General features: G+C 36.5%; 1 protein-coding gene, 1 non-coding gene and 1 pseudogene across 2 annotated transcripts; all 3 read left to right on the top strand.

Annotated features, from left to right (window-relative positions):
- The first annotated feature begins 653 nt into the window (after positions 1 to 653).
- On the top strand, positions 654 to 8,782 carry LOC114397272 (annotated as a pseudogene).
- LOC114397273 (coatomer subunit beta'-1-like) lies at positions 6,456 to 8,508 on the top strand. Its single transcript, XM_028359357.1, has 3 exons — positions 6,456 to 6,628; positions 6,984 to 7,029; positions 8,320 to 8,508. The coding sequence occupies exons 1-3, from the start codon at positions 6,456 to 6,458 to the stop codon at positions 8,506 to 8,508; spliced, it is 408 nt and encodes a 135-aa protein (XP_028215158.1).
- Positions 8,783 to 16,691: 7,909 nt separating the features above from the next.
- LOC114397845 lies at positions 16,692 to 16,798 on the top strand. The gene has a single exon (XR_003663462.1). It is a non-coding gene; the product is annotated as a small nucleolar RNA R71 (small nucleolar RNA).
- The last annotated feature ends 2,383 nt before the right edge of the window (positions 16,799 to 19,181 follow it).

Below are 19,181 nucleotides of genomic sequence, written 5' to 3' on the forward strand. Positions count from 1 at the left end.
TAGCAACGATATGTATCACATTTTGCATAAAATAACCTTTGAGAACTAATGAGTAATGGCATTAGAAGAACTCAGAGCCAAACCTAGTTCAACTACACCAAAGTAATTCGGCTTATGCTCAACCAAATTATGTAACATTACTAATGCTCATATGACCAGACTGCATGAACTAACAACCATGTAATAACTTAGCCTATAGAATTATGGAGTTCATATAAACTTCTCACTATGCAGTTCTTAAAATCTTAATGGTTCATTTAATATAAAGATAAACAGATTTGCTTAATCTGATTGAGTTATTGATGAATCAATTGCTTAAATTGGATGGTATAGTGGTTGATGGGGATATGAAACTACAGAGGAAAATGCAAGTAATGATACAGGCTTAGATGCATTTTGCTCATTTTGTGTTATTAATACAATCTTAAATTGCATTTGCTAATGGTAGTCAACTACACCATATTTTCTAACAATGCCTTGAATGGAACCTTGCTGGCCGCTCTCTCTAATTTTATTCAATAAATACAGACAACAAGTACAGAACAATTATGACGTTGAGCAGAAAATCAAACTCAAATTACACAAAACTAATGTGTTTTGACCCATTGGGTGCCCTGCTTTTGTTTAAATTAAGCTACTGTTTATTGTCACTAATGGCACACTTATTATTTGATAAGATTGAGAACAAGGATGTTGTTTCTTGGAGCAGTATGATTAAGAGCTATGATAGGAGTCAGTTGCTTCATGAAGCATTGGACCTTTTGAGAGATATGCATGTTATGAGAGTCAAGCCTAGTGAAATTGGAATGATAAGCATCACACATGTCTTGGCAAAACTTGCTGATTTCAAATTGGGGAAAGCCATGTTTGCTTATGTAATGAGAAATGGGAAGTGTGAAATTAAAAAACAAAAAAAAAAAATTGAATCCTACTAAGTGAAAGTGGGGAAGCATCACACATGTTACATGCTTTCACATATTGCAGGTCTGTCTATGCTATTAGCTGAATCCTACTAAGAAAAAAAAAACTTTGTCCTTTGTAATATGACTTAGAATTTTAGGTAGATGACAACAATTGAAATCATTGTAGCCATAGGCACCAACTAGTAAACTCATTTGTTGTAACTGCAAGTTTCCCTCTTCACCAAAGCATACATATATATACAAGATGTCAAGACTTCACCACAACATTTTGAAAAACGTGTGCTCTAATATAATTTATATCAGTTCCTGATTTGGGTGACCTGAGCTGCTACAGGAGGAGTTTTTTTTGTTTTTTCTGTACAAAGATTGAGTTTTACATATGGGGGGTCTTTGTTCAAAGTCTGTGAAAGGTGACAAGGTGTTTGCTAAAGCAGATGGGCATTCTGATAACCATAAATCTAATGGTAAGAACCACAACTCCACCAACATGCCTAGTAATTTGACAAGTGCAAGGGATCATGGAATGGACAAGAAAAAACAAGAAGTTGTTGCTGCTGCAGGGAATGGTTATGATGATTTCTATGATGGACTTGGGTGCTGCCATGTTCGGGGTTATTGGAAATTAAACTCAAACAGATTAACCACTACTCCACTAGATACACAAAAAGACCATTCTTGCACCTTTACAGCCTGCTACATTATTATTAGAACATTTATCTATTTCAGCCACATAAACCTCGCTATTAAGAGAAACAGTATAAGCAGGGGAACGAATGTAGCCTAGTATTATCAATCCAAACATCATAACTTAGTAGAAGCTGAGAAAATCAGTTATCAATCCAAACATGAAAAACAAGGGTCGCAAATCAGTTAAACAATTAAGTTTGTAGATAACAATTACCTCTCCTATATTGGCAATGTAGATAACAGCTACTGCAAGCAAAGGATTTTCACCTGAATAGGAGTAAGGCAAATCATATGCATTACACTTTTACCAAGAAAGAACAAAGAAGAGAACAATGACTTGGAAATAAAAATTGAACATGTCATACCATAAGAACTTAAATGCCAAATTCTCTAAATAGATAATCAAATTATTGTTTGTCAGCAACTTTTTTTTATCAGCCAAATAAAAAACTCATTAAAGGGGTATCCTACCCACAAAGCAACAAGAGCAGAAACAGAAAATAGCAAAAAGGAAAAAGGAAAAAGAAATGACAGACACTAGGGACATTGTTACATACTGCAACTATAATGAAAATTCCTACTCCGATGCAAAGTTTCATGAAGTTATCTAATGTAATTCCCCATTCAGCATATATCAGACCCATTTGAATGATCAATATGCCCACTGTATAAAAACACCAGTGAATTATTATACTGCACAATCTCATCCTTAATTAGAAGGCCAAAAATCATTATTGTTACATTGTTATTCCATGTACCGATCAGTTGACAGTGTTGCCAACTTTGTTCCTTTATTATGATAATGTTGCTTATAGGATATCTTGACAAACAAAAAAAATATTCTATTTAAATCTTACACTAGACATTTGATCTAATCCTTAGCAATTTCAAGAATTTCCATTTCTTCGATTCTCTTTTGGATTCTTCAGCTACTTAATTTCCAACTTGTAACAACTTTTTCAAGAAATGGAACTCATCGAGTTAACACTTGAAAAGAAATTACATAATAACACCAACACATGAGATGGCTTAAAAAGGGGAAATAGCCAAATTTAAATATTTCTAAATTAACGATAAGTCTCTTTCAATAAGGATAATTAACTTAATGTCGGGTTGGCTTTGATGGATTAATGTAGCCTAGCTAGTAAAACATTATATTTCTAAACACTATATTGATGCAAAACAAACACAAATAAGACACTTTTTGAAGTGGAGAAAGATGTCCTAAATAGTGCTGGGAATTATTAACCAACTTAGACACTAACTTTACTATTATTTCTAGATGTTACCCTGTTGTGATCAAACTATTTGAGTCTGATTGATTTGGTGTGTTTGTATTATGTTGTGTCATGAGTATATATAAATAGGCTACTTTCTCAGTTGTAGCTGTTTAGGGACACTAATGAAAGTATATTTTGGATCTTCTCAAAGACACTAGCATGATGGGTTATAGGCCACCTAAAACTCCTATAGATCCTAACAAAAAACTTGGAAGTGAAGACAAAGGAGATCCAGTTGATATGGCATGGTACCAAAGATTAGTGGCCATGGGAAGATTAATTTATTTCTATCATACCGGGCAGCAAGGCATCAAAGTATTCACACATGTAGATTGCCCTGGATCCATTATTAACCAAAAGTTCACTTCTGCATAGTGTACATTTCTTTGGGGGTAATTTGGTTACTTGAAGAAGCAAAAAATAGAAAATTGTTGCTAGAAGTAGTGCAGACCCTGAATATAAAGGATTATGGCCAGGGAGTTTGCTAAATTTTATAGCCTAAAATGATTCTAGAAGAGTTACAAATAAGGATCCTAGAAGATATGCGCAGCTAAAATTGAAATCAGATTAGATTGTATTCTCCTTTATTCTAGGAGATTCAGCTAGTTGATATCAAGATCAGATTATGAAGATCTGATTTCATTCTCCTTTATTTTCCTACCTTGGCAGCATCAACTCAAACAACAAAGATGGAAGCAAATAGATCGATCCTATACAAAATCGAAAAAGGAACAAAATTGATATTTTTCTTCAATAATTTAAATACTTAAAAATTAAATACCTCTTTAGTTTATTGAAAGTAAGCGAGCAGTATATAAGGCGATACCCTGCAGATATTCATAACCAAAAATGGTGTAAGCATAACAATAATATCTAGTCCTTCTAATGTACTCAACTACAGTTTCAATCAATTGTTAATCAATACATGCAGGAAGGGATCAAATTATTTTAAGTTACATTAAAGGCTTGACAAATAATTAAGCTTACACTACTAAAAAAAAGTCTTTTCTACATCGCACTTTCTACGACGGTCGTAGAAAAGCCGTTTTAAACAATAAGGCAGTGGCATTTCCGTAAATATAGTTAGTTATACAAAGACGGTGATACAGTTACCTGTCTTTGAATGGGAATTGCAATGAAACAAAGACGTGTCTGGTTGACACCGTCTTTGAAGCATACTGGAGACAACGATGGGGTTAGTGTAAAACCCGTCTTTAATTTTGAACTATATAATAGACTTTCCCTTCTTATTTGTGACTCCTCACTACTCTGTGCCATACCCTCACTGCTTAGCGTCTGCCTTCTTTTCTTCATACCCTCCCACTTTGCGCGCTGACCATACCCTGAGTGTACTCTCCATTACCTAGCTTCCACTGGTCGACCCACCATACCCTCACACTTGTAGACCCACCGTTCCTCTGCCATCCTTTCTCGAAGCTTCACCCTTTTCTCTGTTTCACGAAATTCCCAACCTTTCTCCACCACCCTGTCCAATAACTTCCATTCCCTCCTTCACCCATCTCCCAATAAGGTAACCGCACTTCGAAAATGCAATCAAAATTTGATTTTTTGTTATTTTTAGTAGTGGAGGGTTTTCTAGGGTTTTAGAGTTTATTGAAAACTCTACAGTTTTGGCATTTTTATGCCATCTGAGTTTAGTTTATCCTGTTATGGTTTTTTCTATGAATTATTTTGTCAATTTTAGAATTTCTTTACTTTTCCCTTATGATTCTATGTTGAGCAAATTTAGTTTTAGATAGAAATTCTCGTTAAGTCTATGTGTGTTTTGTTATGTTCTAGTTGATTCCGCTTCAAACCAATTTTCTGAATTCATCATTGACTTCGAGATTCGGGTTTTCTTCAATAGCCTCGCATGAGCATGCAAGTGAAGAAGCAAAGGTATCTGATCAGTCTGAACAAGCTGAAGCTGTGGATCAAACCAAAGAATCAGGTTCTATTTTGGAATCTCAGCCTCAACTTTGATTGGTTAAAAATAAAGATTAAAAGTTTGTTAATGAACTTTGTTTTCTGATTCAGATGTAGAGAGTGAATGTGATCTATCCAGGGATGATTTGATAAAGCTTGTTGTTGAGAAGGAACAACTTTTGAAGTTGAAGCACAAGGAGATTGAGAAAATGCAGAGATGGAGAATGTCATGGATAGGACAAGAAGTGAAGTAGAGAATTCGAAAAAAATTTCTATACAGGTCTGAGTTTTGGCCTTTGTCTAATTCTTATTTTGTGATTCATCCCTGTTGCCCTTGTCACGTGCTTTTCGGTTTTGTGCTGAGTGGTTTCAATTTTCTAATTTGATGTAGAATTTTGCAAAGAGTTTACTAGATGTAGATGATAATTTGGGAAGAGCTTCCTCAGTTGTAAAGGACAGCTTTTCAAAAATTGAATCTCTTGAGGAGTCTTCTGAAGCAGCACAACTCCTAAAAACACTTCTAGAAGGTGTTGAAATGATAGAGAAACAACTTGCAGAGGTACGTTGTTCTACTATGTGCTATGGTTGTTTAGTTTCTATACAACAATAGCCAAAGCTAATATAGTGTCTTTTCTCAATGTCATTTATGTGGTTGTGTTTCTAATGTGTATGCCTACTTTAATTTGCAGAGGTATGAGGGAAAATTTAATTTGTTTGTTGAAACGGTCAATATAAAAAGTGTAGGAGTAGATGTCGAGGTATGGGCTCTATTATTCATTTTGTTTGTAGTTTGAATAATTTCTAATCTATATTTAGACAAGTGAGTTTTAAAATAATAGTTTTAAAATAATAGTCCTTATTGCAGACTCATGGTGAACTAAATCACATGTAATTTTAATGGTTTTTTCAGGTGTCCTATGTACTATGACCTGAAGTTTGCATTTCTTGTTTGGCTTCAACTTGCAACTACCAGTGTGAGTTCCATAAAGACTTACAATTAGGTTGACTCTACAATGATTTTTTTTACTCCTCTATCTGTTTTTTTCCTTTCATGTCCTTTCCTTGTGCCATTTCTCTTCTTAGTTCTTACTTTTTTTTCTTTCATTTCCTTTTTCTTTTACCATGATTTGATCATTGCATCTTCGTAGTTGAAACAAAACTGCAATTCTTATATAAGAATATTAACTTCTTTGCCACAGTTGAAACTTGAGAATTTCATCAATTTCTTCTGCTTCACATGTGTTGTTTTTTTCTTGGCAAATGAGAGCATTCTGATTTGGAGACAAATATAGACAGCTAATATGCAACATTATTGAATTGCATGTGGAGTTGGGCAAAAAGGTTTTGACATGAAACTGCATAAATCTAGGTGTAAATATAATGTTGTAAACTATTATAGGGGTGTGAATTTGGGTATACATGTACAAAGTTCAATCTTTTTTGTTCAAATACCTCTGATTCTCCCAGGAATTCCCCCTTTTAAGTTATTAGAAATTTTTTTATCCACCATCTTCCTATTTTTTTTATTTCCATACACCTATGATAAAAACTAAAAAGTGATTTATGCTATCTTTTGTTGCACATTTGGAATCTTGGCTTTAATTTGGTTTCCTATATTTGTCATTGGATAGGAATTATTATGCCAATAAAACCTTTGAAACAAGTATGGGATTATCAAACCAAAAGTTATGTTCAGACTCTAAAAGGTCACACACAATATGTATATGTTGTATGCTTTGATCCTGAACCATCTATAATCATTACTGGCTCTGAGGATGGCACAATGCGCATTTGGCATTCAACAACTTATAGGTAATTTTCTGTTGTTCACTAACTAATGAGTTGAGAGCTTTATTTTTTCTTATCTAATTTGGTGCATTACTCTTGCCTTTTTGTCTCACTGTCATGACTCCTTTAAAGAAATTTGAATAATTTGATTTTGGTTGACTTTGTTTTATCATAGAGAACGATGTATTGTGCCCGTATGTCTTATTTTTCAAAAATTATGATATTGTTTTTCACTTGTTGCTTCTTCACCTATTTTTTGATGACTTGTATGTCTAAATTTGATGCTTACTTGAGAATTAGTAAGACTGTATAATGATGTTTAATTCTTATATTATTATATTCTTGTATTAATTTTTATGGTGGTGCAATCTGCTTACAGGCATGAGAACACATTGAACTATGTTCTTCAAAGAGTTTGGGCACAGGTACGTTGCATAGGTACGTTTGTCTCTATACAAACTCTTTATTTACTGGGCTGAATGTTACAACATATCATATAATCAAATTTACTGGGCTGAATGTTACAGCATATCATATCATCAAATTATTACAAACTCCTTCAAAAATATTTGTTTGCTTCAAAAATATTCTAGAAGCTTCTCATATTTCCAACTAAAATGGATAACAAGAATAGGAAATGATAGAGGTAAGAAAATGAATTAAAGAAATAAAAATAAATTGCATGTGATTTAAAAAATATATTTAATAAAATAACAACTATTTTTATTTAATAAAAATATATTTAATAAAATGAATTAATGCAACTATTTTTATTCTAAATAATCATAATTTAGAATATTTCTTTATGGTTTGTTGCATGTCACCTATCACACAATACAAAGAACAAATCAAATGTCTTACCCCAAATTTTTATTTAGGTTTCTCATGGTTTCTTTTTAAATTTAGTTTAGTTGATTTATCTTCAAGTTTATAAAAGTTTAAGTCAATGTCGTGGTTTAATTTAGTCTCCATTGATGTAATGAAGTGGTGGGTTGATTCACTAGATTGGCACTAAATGATTTCAACAAAGGATCCTTTTATTCAGCATTAGGCAGCTGTATGAGTAGTGAAGTGATGGTTTAATTTCTTGCAAAATTGCTCTCCTGAATTATCTTCTTTGAGATTAACTTGGTTGCTAGTATTTCAGATCATTAGCAATTGCTCTCGTGAATTATCTTCTTTGACAGTAACAAATTAAGTTGATTTCAATAGCAGATCTTTAAATTCTAATGGGTTTCACTGGGCCAAATCCAGCTACCATTGGCCTATTTTTTCAACAGGTTTTTCTTCTTCATCAGTTTATTGAGTTATTATTAAGCCTATTAATTAAGTTATTATTATCTTTGTTCATCTAAAGGTTTGGATGCATACTTCTGAATTTGTCTTTTGTCATATGTAATCCAGGTTGCATGCGGGGTGATCATTATCGCGTAATTTGTTTCCAACTACTACTTCCCACGTGTTCTTGATTAATCTCCAGGTATGTTGTTCCTTTTTTTTTTGTTTTTTAGCTATCTTCCATATGTTAGTTAAGTTTGACACCATCTCCTAACTTCTAAAATGAAGTTTTCCTTGCAAACCTCTTATTGGCTTTGTTTATGTGCATCATCTTTTTTTAGTTGCATGATTTGAACTGTACTTTGGCGATACCATGGATGGCATTAGGAGGAGGCAGTATCTTTAATGCTATTCTGTTTGTATTGTAAATATCACAGGTGGGGATATCATCTGGTGCTGCTGCAGTTAACAAAGTTTTCTACATCAGTCGAAAAAGGACCATTGTAGAACACATGACAAACTACATCGGTCGTAAAAGGACCGTCGTAGAACACGTGATAAACAAAGTCATTCCTACGACAGCACCGATGCAGAAAGTACTACTTTCTGCATCGGTGCTGTCGTAGGAACGACTTTGTTTATCATGTGTTTCTAAGACAGTCCTTTTACGACCGTCGTAGAAACATCCACCCTCTACAACGGCGTTAGTTTCAAAGATGCGCGTCCACTGTCTTTGAAAGGCGTTTTCCACCGATGTAAAATGCTATTTTTGTAGTAGTGTTAAGGATCCTCTTGACATTAAATTAAACTGCTTGCTCAAAGAAAGATAGGATTGTTATTTTTACTCTAGTTGTTCAATTTCCTCTTAAAACATACACGGTGCAACTAGTTTTTGTTTCACTTTCAGCCCCCTTCATGTTAATTCCACACTGAAAAGACAAAATGTGTGGCCCTTTTTTTCTCTCAAAGAAACACATGCCTCACTATCCCATATTAAGCTGAATTGGAAGGTACTACTAAGTTCTTGTTACATAACTCTTTACTCTTGTTTGTTACTGGCCTAAGTTGGATAGTACAATGCATCAATTCTTAAGGGTCCTTGATCGAGGCCGTACCCGAATCAAATAAACATGAAAATACAGTAACTAGGAAGTGATCCTAGGTCGTTTCCCAACGAGCAATGATAAACCAATTGTTCATAATATACTTACAATAACAGTAACGATTGGGGGCTTTGTTTGTTTTGTGATTTAAGGAGCAGAACAAGTAAACTGGAATACGAAACTAATAATATTAAAAATGGGTTGTTTCCTCTGATTCAGAAGCCATTCTCTTATCCTGGGTTATGGAGAATTCGTCCCTAACAGTTAACCACTTAATCCAACCCTATTTCAATTTACTAAGCGAAAATCAACCTAGGGTTGTCAATACGTGATTAGGCACCACATACACCAGTTAGCCCTTCGTCCATTAAGCATGAACGCAAGTTAGGCTCAGAGGCAATTAATCGAACACGAAGCGTGCACTGATTAATGTTCACGAATTTGGGTTAACTGATGAAGGGAAAACTGCCAGGGAACCACATCATAAACGAAACCTCAAAGAGAGTTGGGCTTCTTCCTCAGAAGGAAACAACACCAGAATAATTAGCCTTCCATAGATTCAAACAGAAAACGTAAATGAAACATGAAGCAGAAACGTAAATAAACAAAAACGTAAATGAGACATAAACGAAAATGAAAACAAAAACGTAAATGAAAGTAGAAGAAGAAACAAGAACGAAATTGTAATTAGAAGCAGGAAATCGAAAATTGCATTAAGAACGAAACAGTAGCATTAGAACAGAAAAACTTCCAAACCATAAACCCTAAGCTCTAAATAATAGTCTCACAGAATGCCCTGCACGAATCCCAAGACTGCTATTTAAAAAGAGTCACTCAAAGTCACTGAGCCCTATTACAATACTCTGGCCCAAAACGAAATAAACACTGAACCACATAAAATAAAATTGCGAAATTTCCTAATTAGAAATTAACTAAGGTAAGCGCTGCTTTATTTGCCCTCTTCAAGTCCACAACCAAAATTCGGATTAAGCTCAATGTTTCATTAATTCTTGAAATTAGATTAAAAACATCAAATTAGCTAAATGAGCCCAAATAATAAAACTGCCTAATTAATTGACAATTAAGACCAATCAGTAATTAAAATGGTGCAAAAAGGGTTTAGAAAATAGAAGAAAATGATGGCACATCAAAACCCCCCATACTTAGCCTTTTGCACTCCTGGGCAAAATGAAACAAAGAACAAAATCCAAGGATATCAAAGAGAGACAAACGAAAACATTCACATATTTCTCAATGAACATCAAGGAATGAAAGGAATGGGTAACATCTAACATAAGGAGATCCGAAAAGTCAAGACATTCATGAAAATCATCCAAGCAACCCAATCATGGCAAAATAGTTAATCAGCTCAAGAATGAAAAGTGATAAAGCCTCACAAGATATACACTCTATCTCTCAAGTGTTTAGGCTACTATTTACCCTCAAAGCACCCATGAAAACAAACACCACATAAACTTGGCAAGATTCTAAAATTGACAATCAACCCATAAACACAAGCACATGAGGATCAAAAGGTCTTTTAAGGTTGTAATGGGGCCAAGGACAAGGTATTGAAAAATATGGAATAAGTGGCTGAATCCCAAAGGAATAGAGGAGCAATGGGGAATAAGTGCATAATAAGAAAACATAAAAAATAAAAAGAAGTAAAGATAAAATTTAAACATAAAGAGTAGAACCAAGAGTCTCATCATTCTTTTGTCATTTAAGATCTTATTCACTCAACTTTACTGCTTTTCTTTTTCTTTTTCGATTTTTTTTTATAATTTTTTTTAGCCTTTGAGAAACAACATCATATTCAGCATGTCCAACATTTAACCAATATGCAATGAACATCAAGTATGGCTTAGCCTTTGAGAAACAACATCATATTCAGCATGTCCAACATTTAACCAATATGCAATGTACATCAAGTATGGCTCAAAATATATCATGAAGCATGGCCAACAAAACATGTTATTCAATGAAACAAAAACCCCCACACTTATTCCCAAAACAATTCCAAAGCTCCAAAATTCCTTAAGGATATGGTGATATCATGGTTTTTCACTTAAGGCTTGTAGTGAGCTTCAAAACAAGGAAAGGGAAACAAGGCTCAAAAGGTCTATCAAAGGAATTAAGTCAAGGTAAGTCTATTTGGCTAGAAGCTTATAAGAACAAAATTGCCTCAATCATATCCAAATATGCATGTGAATTAGGAAGCATCAACAAGAATCAAGCCAAGGCTATTGTGCAAGCAATCAATGGGGCAAAACACACCAAATGATTATGATGATGGATGGCTCAAATTCTCACAAAGGTAAACTCATCACTTTCAAATTGAGCTTTCAAAACTATCATGACATGTAGAGGAGAATCAAAGATTTCAAGTCACAAAATGTCAAAAACTTTTATTTTCAAAACAATTACCCATTTCTTGAACATATCATATGATTCAAAGAAAAACATGCAAAGTCGTACATGCGCACAGAATTGACCCAAAATATTAAACTAAAAATCTGACGAAACTAACAACATTAACAAATTAACACAACTAACAAATTAACAAAACCAACAAAACTAACAAAAACCAAAGAACACTCCCCCCCCCCCCCATACTTAAATAACACATTGTCCTCAATGTAGCACAATTAAGAGATTAAAAACAATTAAATCATCAAATAGAATCGGACAAGTGTAATAAAAGCAAGGAAGGAGATAGGAAGAGAAGAACTCCCTAAGTCATGGTGGAGGAAGAGTAGGGTGGAGTAAGGAAGTCTCTTCCACCACTACGTCCACTAAAGAAGGGTTCGTGAGGAATGGCTTAAGTCGATGGTCGTTGACCTTGAAGCTCTTATTTGTGGAGTCGCTTTTGATCTCAACTGTACCATAAGGAAAAACATTAGTAACAACAAAAGGACCAATCCACTTAGACCTCAACTTACCACTCATGAGTCCAAGCCTAGAATTATACAATAGCACTTTTTGCCCCACCATGAAGTCCTTCTTAACTATCATGCTATCATGGAACTTCTTGGTCTTTTCTTTGTAGAACTTGGCATTCTCGTAGGCTTCTAGGCGGATTTCATCTAACTCACTCAGTTGCAACTTTCTTTCCTCATCAGCTTGATCCATGGAGAAGTTGCAAGTCTTCACTGCCCAGTATGCTTTGTGCTCAATTTCCACTGGAAGATGACATGCCTTTCCAAAGACAATCCGATAAGGAGACATTCCTATGGGTGCTTTGTAGGCAGTCCGATGTGCTGAGAGAGCATCATCAAGCCTGGTACTCCAATCTTTCCTGCTTGGCTGCACAATCTTCTCTAAAATTCTCTTAATCTCCCTGTTAGAAATTTCTGCCTGTCCATTGGTCTGGGGGTGGTATGGTGTGGATACCCTGTGTACCACCCCGTACTTTTTAAGCAGGGCATGCATTGTTCTGTTGCAAAAATGGGTTCCTTGATCACTAACAATTGCTTTAGGTACTCCAAACTTGCAAAATAGATTAGACCTGACAAAATCTGCAACAACTTTAGCATCATTAGTTCTAGTGGGCTTGGCTTCCTCCCATTTTGAAACATAGTCAACTGCAAGGAGAATGTAAACATAACCAAAAGAGACAGGAAAAGGGCCCATGAAATCTATACCCCTGACATCAAACACCTCACAGAATAGCATAGGTTGCTGAGGCATTTTGTTGTCGCCATGTAAGTGTATTTCCTGCTCTCTGACACTACTCACAAGTGCTGCAAATCTTCCACGCATCCTTAAAAATGGTAGGCCAATAAAAACCACAATCAAACACTTTGCGAGCTGTCCTTTGAACACCCAGATGACCTCTCGGTGCGGAAGAATGACAGAACTGCAGGACTGAGTCAGTCTCATGATTTGGAATGCATCGTCTAATGACCTGATCACTGCACAATTTCCACAAGTAGGGGTCATCCCAAATAAAATGCTTAGCATCACTCTTAATTTTATCTTTTTGGGCTTTAGATGCTAAGGGAGGAAAAACAGAAGCAACTAAATAACTGACAATGTTAGCAAACCAGGGAGTAGAAAGAGAGTCAGAAATACTATACAGTATATACAAATGATCATCTGGGAAATCATCCCGAATGGGTGAATTCGCATCCGATACACGTTCGATCCGACTCAAATGATCAGCAACTATATGTTGTGCTCCGCTCCTATCACGGATCTCCAAGTCAAACTCTTGAAGCCAGAGCATCCATCGGATCAACCTAGGCTTAGAATCAGCCTTCTTCAACAAGTACTTTAGAGCTGCATGGTCAGTATAAACAATAATGCGGGTACCAAGCAAATAAGATCGAAAATTTTCAAGAGCAAAAACTATGGCTAGAAGCTCCTTCTCAGTAGTAGTATAATTCGCTTGGGCAGCATCTAAAGTCCTAGAAGCATAGTATATCACCCTGGGCATTTTATCAATTTTCTGAGCAAGGACAGCCCCCAATGCATAATTTGATGCATCACACATAAGCTCAAAAGGGGTTGTCCAATCGGGTGCCTGGATGATGGGGGTGGTAGTCAGCGCTCTTTTGAGGCAATCAAAAGCCTCTTTGCATCTATCATTAAAGTCAAACTCCACCTCTTTTTGCAACAAGTTGGACAGTGGAAGGGCTACTTTGCTAAAATCCCTTATAAAGCGCCTGTAAAATCCTGCATGACCAAGAAAAGATCGCACCTCTCACACACAAGAAGGGTAAGGCAATTGTGAAATAACATAAATTTTTGCAGGATCTACTTCAATACCCTTATTGGAAATAATGTGGCCTAAAACTATACCTTGCTCAACCATAAAATGACATTTTTCAAAATTTAGAACAAGGTTAGTTTCAATGCATCTATTCAAAACTTTTTCCAAATTATCCAAACAACCATCAAGAGAGGATCCATATACAGTGAAATCATCCATAAACACCTCTATGCAATTTTCTAAGAAATCACTGAAAATACTAATCATGCATCGCTGGAAGGTACCAGGAGCATTGCACAGGCCGAAAGGCATCCTCCTATAGGCAAAAGTGCCGAAGGGGCAGGTGAATGTGGTCTTTTCCTGATCCTTAGGAGCAATAGTAATTTGCATATAACCAGAAAAACCATCAAGGAAACAGTAGTGAGATTTACCTGCCAGGCATTCAAGCATTTGGTCAATGAATGGCAGGGGAAAATGGTCCTTTTTGGTAACTTGGTTCAGCCTCCTATAGTCAATGCAGACTCTCCAATTGTTCTGCACCCGAGTAGGAATCAGCTCCTCCTTCTCATTTTTTATCACTACGAGGCCGGTCTTCTTCGGGACTACCTGGACGGGACTCACCCATTGGCTGTCGGAGATAGGATAAATGATTCCAGCTTGCAAAAGCTTGGTTATCTCATTCTTCACTACATCAATAATCACCGGGTTGAGTCTTCTTTGTGGCTGTCTTACTGGTTTAGCTCCATCCTCTAAATTTATTCGATGCATACATGTGGATGGGCTAATACCAGGAATGTCCGCCAGGGTCCAGCCTATAGCCTTCTTATTCTTCTTGAGAACAGACAACAACTTCTCCTCTTGCTCATCAGCAAGGGAGGCAGATATAATCACTGAAAAACTTTTGCTATCATCCAAGTAAGCGTATTTCAAATTTGATGGCAGAGGCTTCAATTTTGGTGTGGTTGGCTGGATAGTGGTAGAAGGAGATGGTTTCTCAGCCTGCACCTCATAAAGAAAGTCAGAGGTATGTGTACTTCCTGAAACATGGTTAGTCCTATCTGACTCTATAAAATCAATCTCAAGAGGTAAAACACCACCACCAGGCATGCAATCAATATCACTTTCAGATTCACTCTCAGCATCAAATTCAGACATATGATCAAGTACAATTTCAGACTCAATGCACGAAGAGTGAGAGGTATGCAGATTAGAGTAAATATCAGTCATGTATTCATCAACAACATGGTCAATTATTTCAGCACGAAATACAGAAAGATCTTCAGATGGGTATTTCATAGCATCCAGAATGTTAAAATGAACAGTTATATCACCAAACTCCATGGATAGTGTGCCTGCATAAACATCTATCTTAGTTCTAGCAGTTTTCATAAAGGGTCTGCCTAGAATGATGGGAACTGATCCTTGAGAAAATCCATCTTCCATATTCAAAATATAAAAATCAACAGGGAAAATCAGTTCACCAACTCTAACTAAGACATCTTCTATGAAACCAACAGGATAGGCAACACTTTTATTAGCTAAATGAATTACCACATCAGTTGACTGCAAGGGACCTAGAGATAGAGAATTAAAAATAGACAGAGGCATAACACTAACAGAGGCTCCTAAATCTAGCATGGCATTCTTGAACTTACTATTCCCTATAATACAAGGTATGTTGAATGTACCTTGATCTTTACATTTTTCAGGAATTTGGGGAACAGATTTACCAATCAATGCGGAGACATTTCTGCCCATGCTAATTCGTTCACTTCCTTTAAGCTTCCGCTTATTAGTGCACAACTCCTTCAAGAATTTAGCATATCTTGGAATTTGCTTAATTGCATCCAGCAGAGGTATATTTACCTCTACTTTTCTAAATGTTTCCAAGATCTCTTTCTCTGCCTCTTCCATTTTTTTGTTGGAAACTGCTCTTGGAGGGAATGGAAGAGGGGGAATGTGCTGCTTTTGCAAATCAGAATTACCTGTGGAAGAAGATTCACCTGCACAGAAATTGTTAGGTAAATTTTTGTCATCACCTTTTTCTGGAGTAGAGTGAAGTTTGGCAGGTTCATTTAAAGATGAGGAAGGTGCTACGGGTTGAGGTCCTTGACACTGCTTTCCCGACCTCAATGAAATGGCACTGACATTTTTGGGATTTTGGACAGCTTGAGAAGGTAGCTTGTCAGAATTCTGGGACTGTTGTTGATTCAATTGTGTAGCTAATTGTCCCATCTGATTAGTCAAGCTCTGAATGGAAGCTTTGGTCTCTTGTTGAAACTGCATGTTCTGCATAGTCATTTGCCTCACAAGTTCTTCGAGGGAAGGTTGTGGAGGGGCCTCAACTGTTGGCTGTTTCTGGGGCTATTGCTGTTGTTGGATTGGTGGAGGAATGCATGGTCTGCTTGGGCCAGCAACATTTTGGAAGGAAGGAGCAGGCTGCTGTTGTTGTTGCTGAGGGCTGCACCATCTGAGATTAGGGTGATTCCTCCATCCAGGGTTGTATCTGTTGCTGGAGAGGTCATAATTGTTCTGCTGTGGTTGATTTTGCTGCTGAGGTTGAGGAGGTCTATTGTAAATATTTGCAGCATAAGCTTCGGGTTGCTCAATTGCTCCAGGTTGCTGCATGGAAGGGCAAAGGTCTGTATGGTGGTCAGCAGAGGAGCACAAACCACAGACCCTTGCAACAAGTACAGATTTCTGGTTCAAGGCCAGCTGGGTTACCAAGTTAACCAATGCATCCAGTTTTCCTTCAAGCTTCTTAGTTTCAGATGATGCAGTTGAGTTTGTAGCTACCTCATGCACTCCTCTAATGACTATAGCATCATTTCTGGCGCTAAACTGCTGGGAGTTGGAAGCCGTCTTCTCAATTAAATTTCTGGCTTTAGCAGGAGTCATGTCTCCAAGGGCTCCACCACTGGCAGCATCTATCATACTTCTCTCCATATTACTGAGTCTTTCATAAAAATATTGGAGAAGAAGCTGCTCCGAAATCTGATGGTGAGGGCAACTGGCACATAGTATTTTAAATCTCTCCCAGTATTCATACAGGCTCTCTCCACTGAGTTGTCTAATACCTGAGATATCCTTCCTGATGGCTGTGGTCCTGGAAGCAGGGAAAATTTTTCTAAGAATACTCTCTTCAGGTTATCCCAGCTCGTGATGGACCTTGGAGCAAGATAATACAGCCAGTCCTTTGCCACTCCTTCTAAAAAATGAGGGAAAGCCTTCAGAAATATGTGGTCCTCTTGGACATCTGGGGGTTTCATGGTGGAGCAAACAATACGAAATTCCTTCAAATGTTTGTGCGGGTCTTCACCTGCAAGGCCATGAAACTTTGGAAGCAAATGAATCAGTCCAGTTTTAAGAACATATGGGACATCCTCATCAGGGTATTGGATGCACAAGCTTTCGTAGGTGAAATCAGGTGCAGCCATTTCCCTTAGAGTCCTCTCACGGGGTGGAGGTTGTGCCATGTTCTCAGAATATTCAAAATCAGAATGCTTAGAATCAGAATGCTTAAAATTATAATGCTCAAAATCAGGATGTTCAAAATCACCAATAACAGAATGCACAGATTCACCAGTAATGGAATGCTCAGGTAGATCAAAAGGTATAAAATGATGCCTAACTAATCTATGAAATGTCCTATCTATCTCAGGATCAAAGGGTTGTAAGTCAAATGGATTGCCTCTAGTCATACACTACATTCAGCATGCACAACTAGTTGTCTTGTCATGTAAATAAAGGTGCAGGTTTGAACTATAGCTACCCACAAATGATATCCAAATGACTTGAAATTTTGTGAGAAACCTTATAAAATGATGAGAAGATAGCACAAAAAATTTCAGGCAAAAATTCAAAGTCTAACTATGGAAGCTAAAAATGGTAGGTTAAGAAAAATAAGTGAATAAAACTTGAAAAATAAAAAACTTTTGACAGAATCACTATTTTTGGACGATGGAGACCTCAGCCGGCCTATGGCGAGCTGCCACGGCGTTGGAAAGTTCTTTCTACCCCAAATACATATATAATAATTGCGATTCTGATAACCGGAGCAAAAGTTATGGCCGTTTGAAGTTTCGACAAACACAAAATTTGCTACTTTTTTGGAACTTTCAAATCTGACCAAAGTAAAGGCTCTAGCTATTTTTCCCACAAAATATAGGTTAAAAGAAGTTTCCACAAAAAAATTCAGCCAAAAATAACAACCCTAGCTACTAAAACAAAAAATCTCAAATAATTCAGCATGGGTGGTCGCTAAAATCCGTCTCTACTTGATTTCTACTACTACTCTGTTTTGCCGCAAGCAAAAGTGGTCGTTAAGTCCGTCGCAAAACACTATTCACAGCAAAACATCCAAGACTGAAACAGGGGAAACACTTAATGGGAAAACTGAAACAGAACACACACTAAACAAAATACCAGGACACTAAACAACACTAACACACATACTAACACAATACTAACAATTAAACATAAAACACGAAAGGATTAAACACACAACACTAGCTAGCTATTATGAAACTTTGGACACTGCTCCCCGACAACGGCACCAAATTTGATCGAGGCCGTACCCGAATCAAATAAACATGAAAATGCAGTAACTAGGAAGTGATCCTAGGTCGTTTCCCAATGAGCAATGATAAACCAATTGTTCATAATATACTTACAATAACAGTAACGATTGGGGGGTTTGTTTGTTTTGTGATTTAAGGAGCAGAACAAGTAAACTGGAATACGAAACTAATAATATTAAAAATGGGTTGTTTCCTCTGATTCAGAAGTCATTCTCTTATCCTAGGTTATGGAGAATTCGTCCCTAACAGTTAACCACTTAATCCAACCCTATTTCAATTTACTAAGCGAAAATCAACCTAGGGTTGTCAATACGTGATTAGGCACCACATACACCAGTTAGCCCTTCGTCCATTAAGCATGAACGCAAGTTAGGCTCAGAGGAAATTAATCGAACACGAAGCGTGCACTGATTAATGTTCACGAATTTGGGTTAACTGATGAAGGGAAAACTGCCAGGGAACCACATTATAAACGAAACCTCAAAGAGAGTTGGGCTTCTTCCTCAGAAGGAAACAACACCAGAATAATTAGCCTTCCATAGATTCAAACAGAAAATGTAAATGAAACATGAAGCAGAAACATAAATAAACAGAAACGTAAATGAGACAGAAATGAAAATGAAAACAGAAACGTAAATGAAAGTAAAAGAAGAAACAAGAACGAAATTGTAATTAGAAGTAGGAAATCGAAAATTGCATTAAGAACGAAACAGTAGCACTAGAACAGAAAAACTTCCAAACCATAAACCCTAAGCTCTGAATAATAGTCTCACAGAATGCCCTGCACGAATCCCAAGACTGCTATTTAAAAAGAGTCACTCAAAGTCACTGGGCCCTATTACAATACTCTGGCCCAAAACGAAATAAACACTGAACCACATAAAATAAAATTGTGAAATTTC

Source organism: Glycine soja, chromosome 18 (genome assembly GCF_004193775.1).
Source record: "Glycine soja cultivar W05 chromosome 18, ASM419377v2, whole genome shotgun sequence".
NCBI classification, from domain to species: domain Eukaryota; kingdom Viridiplantae; phylum Streptophyta; class Magnoliopsida; order Fabales; family Fabaceae; genus Glycine; species Glycine soja.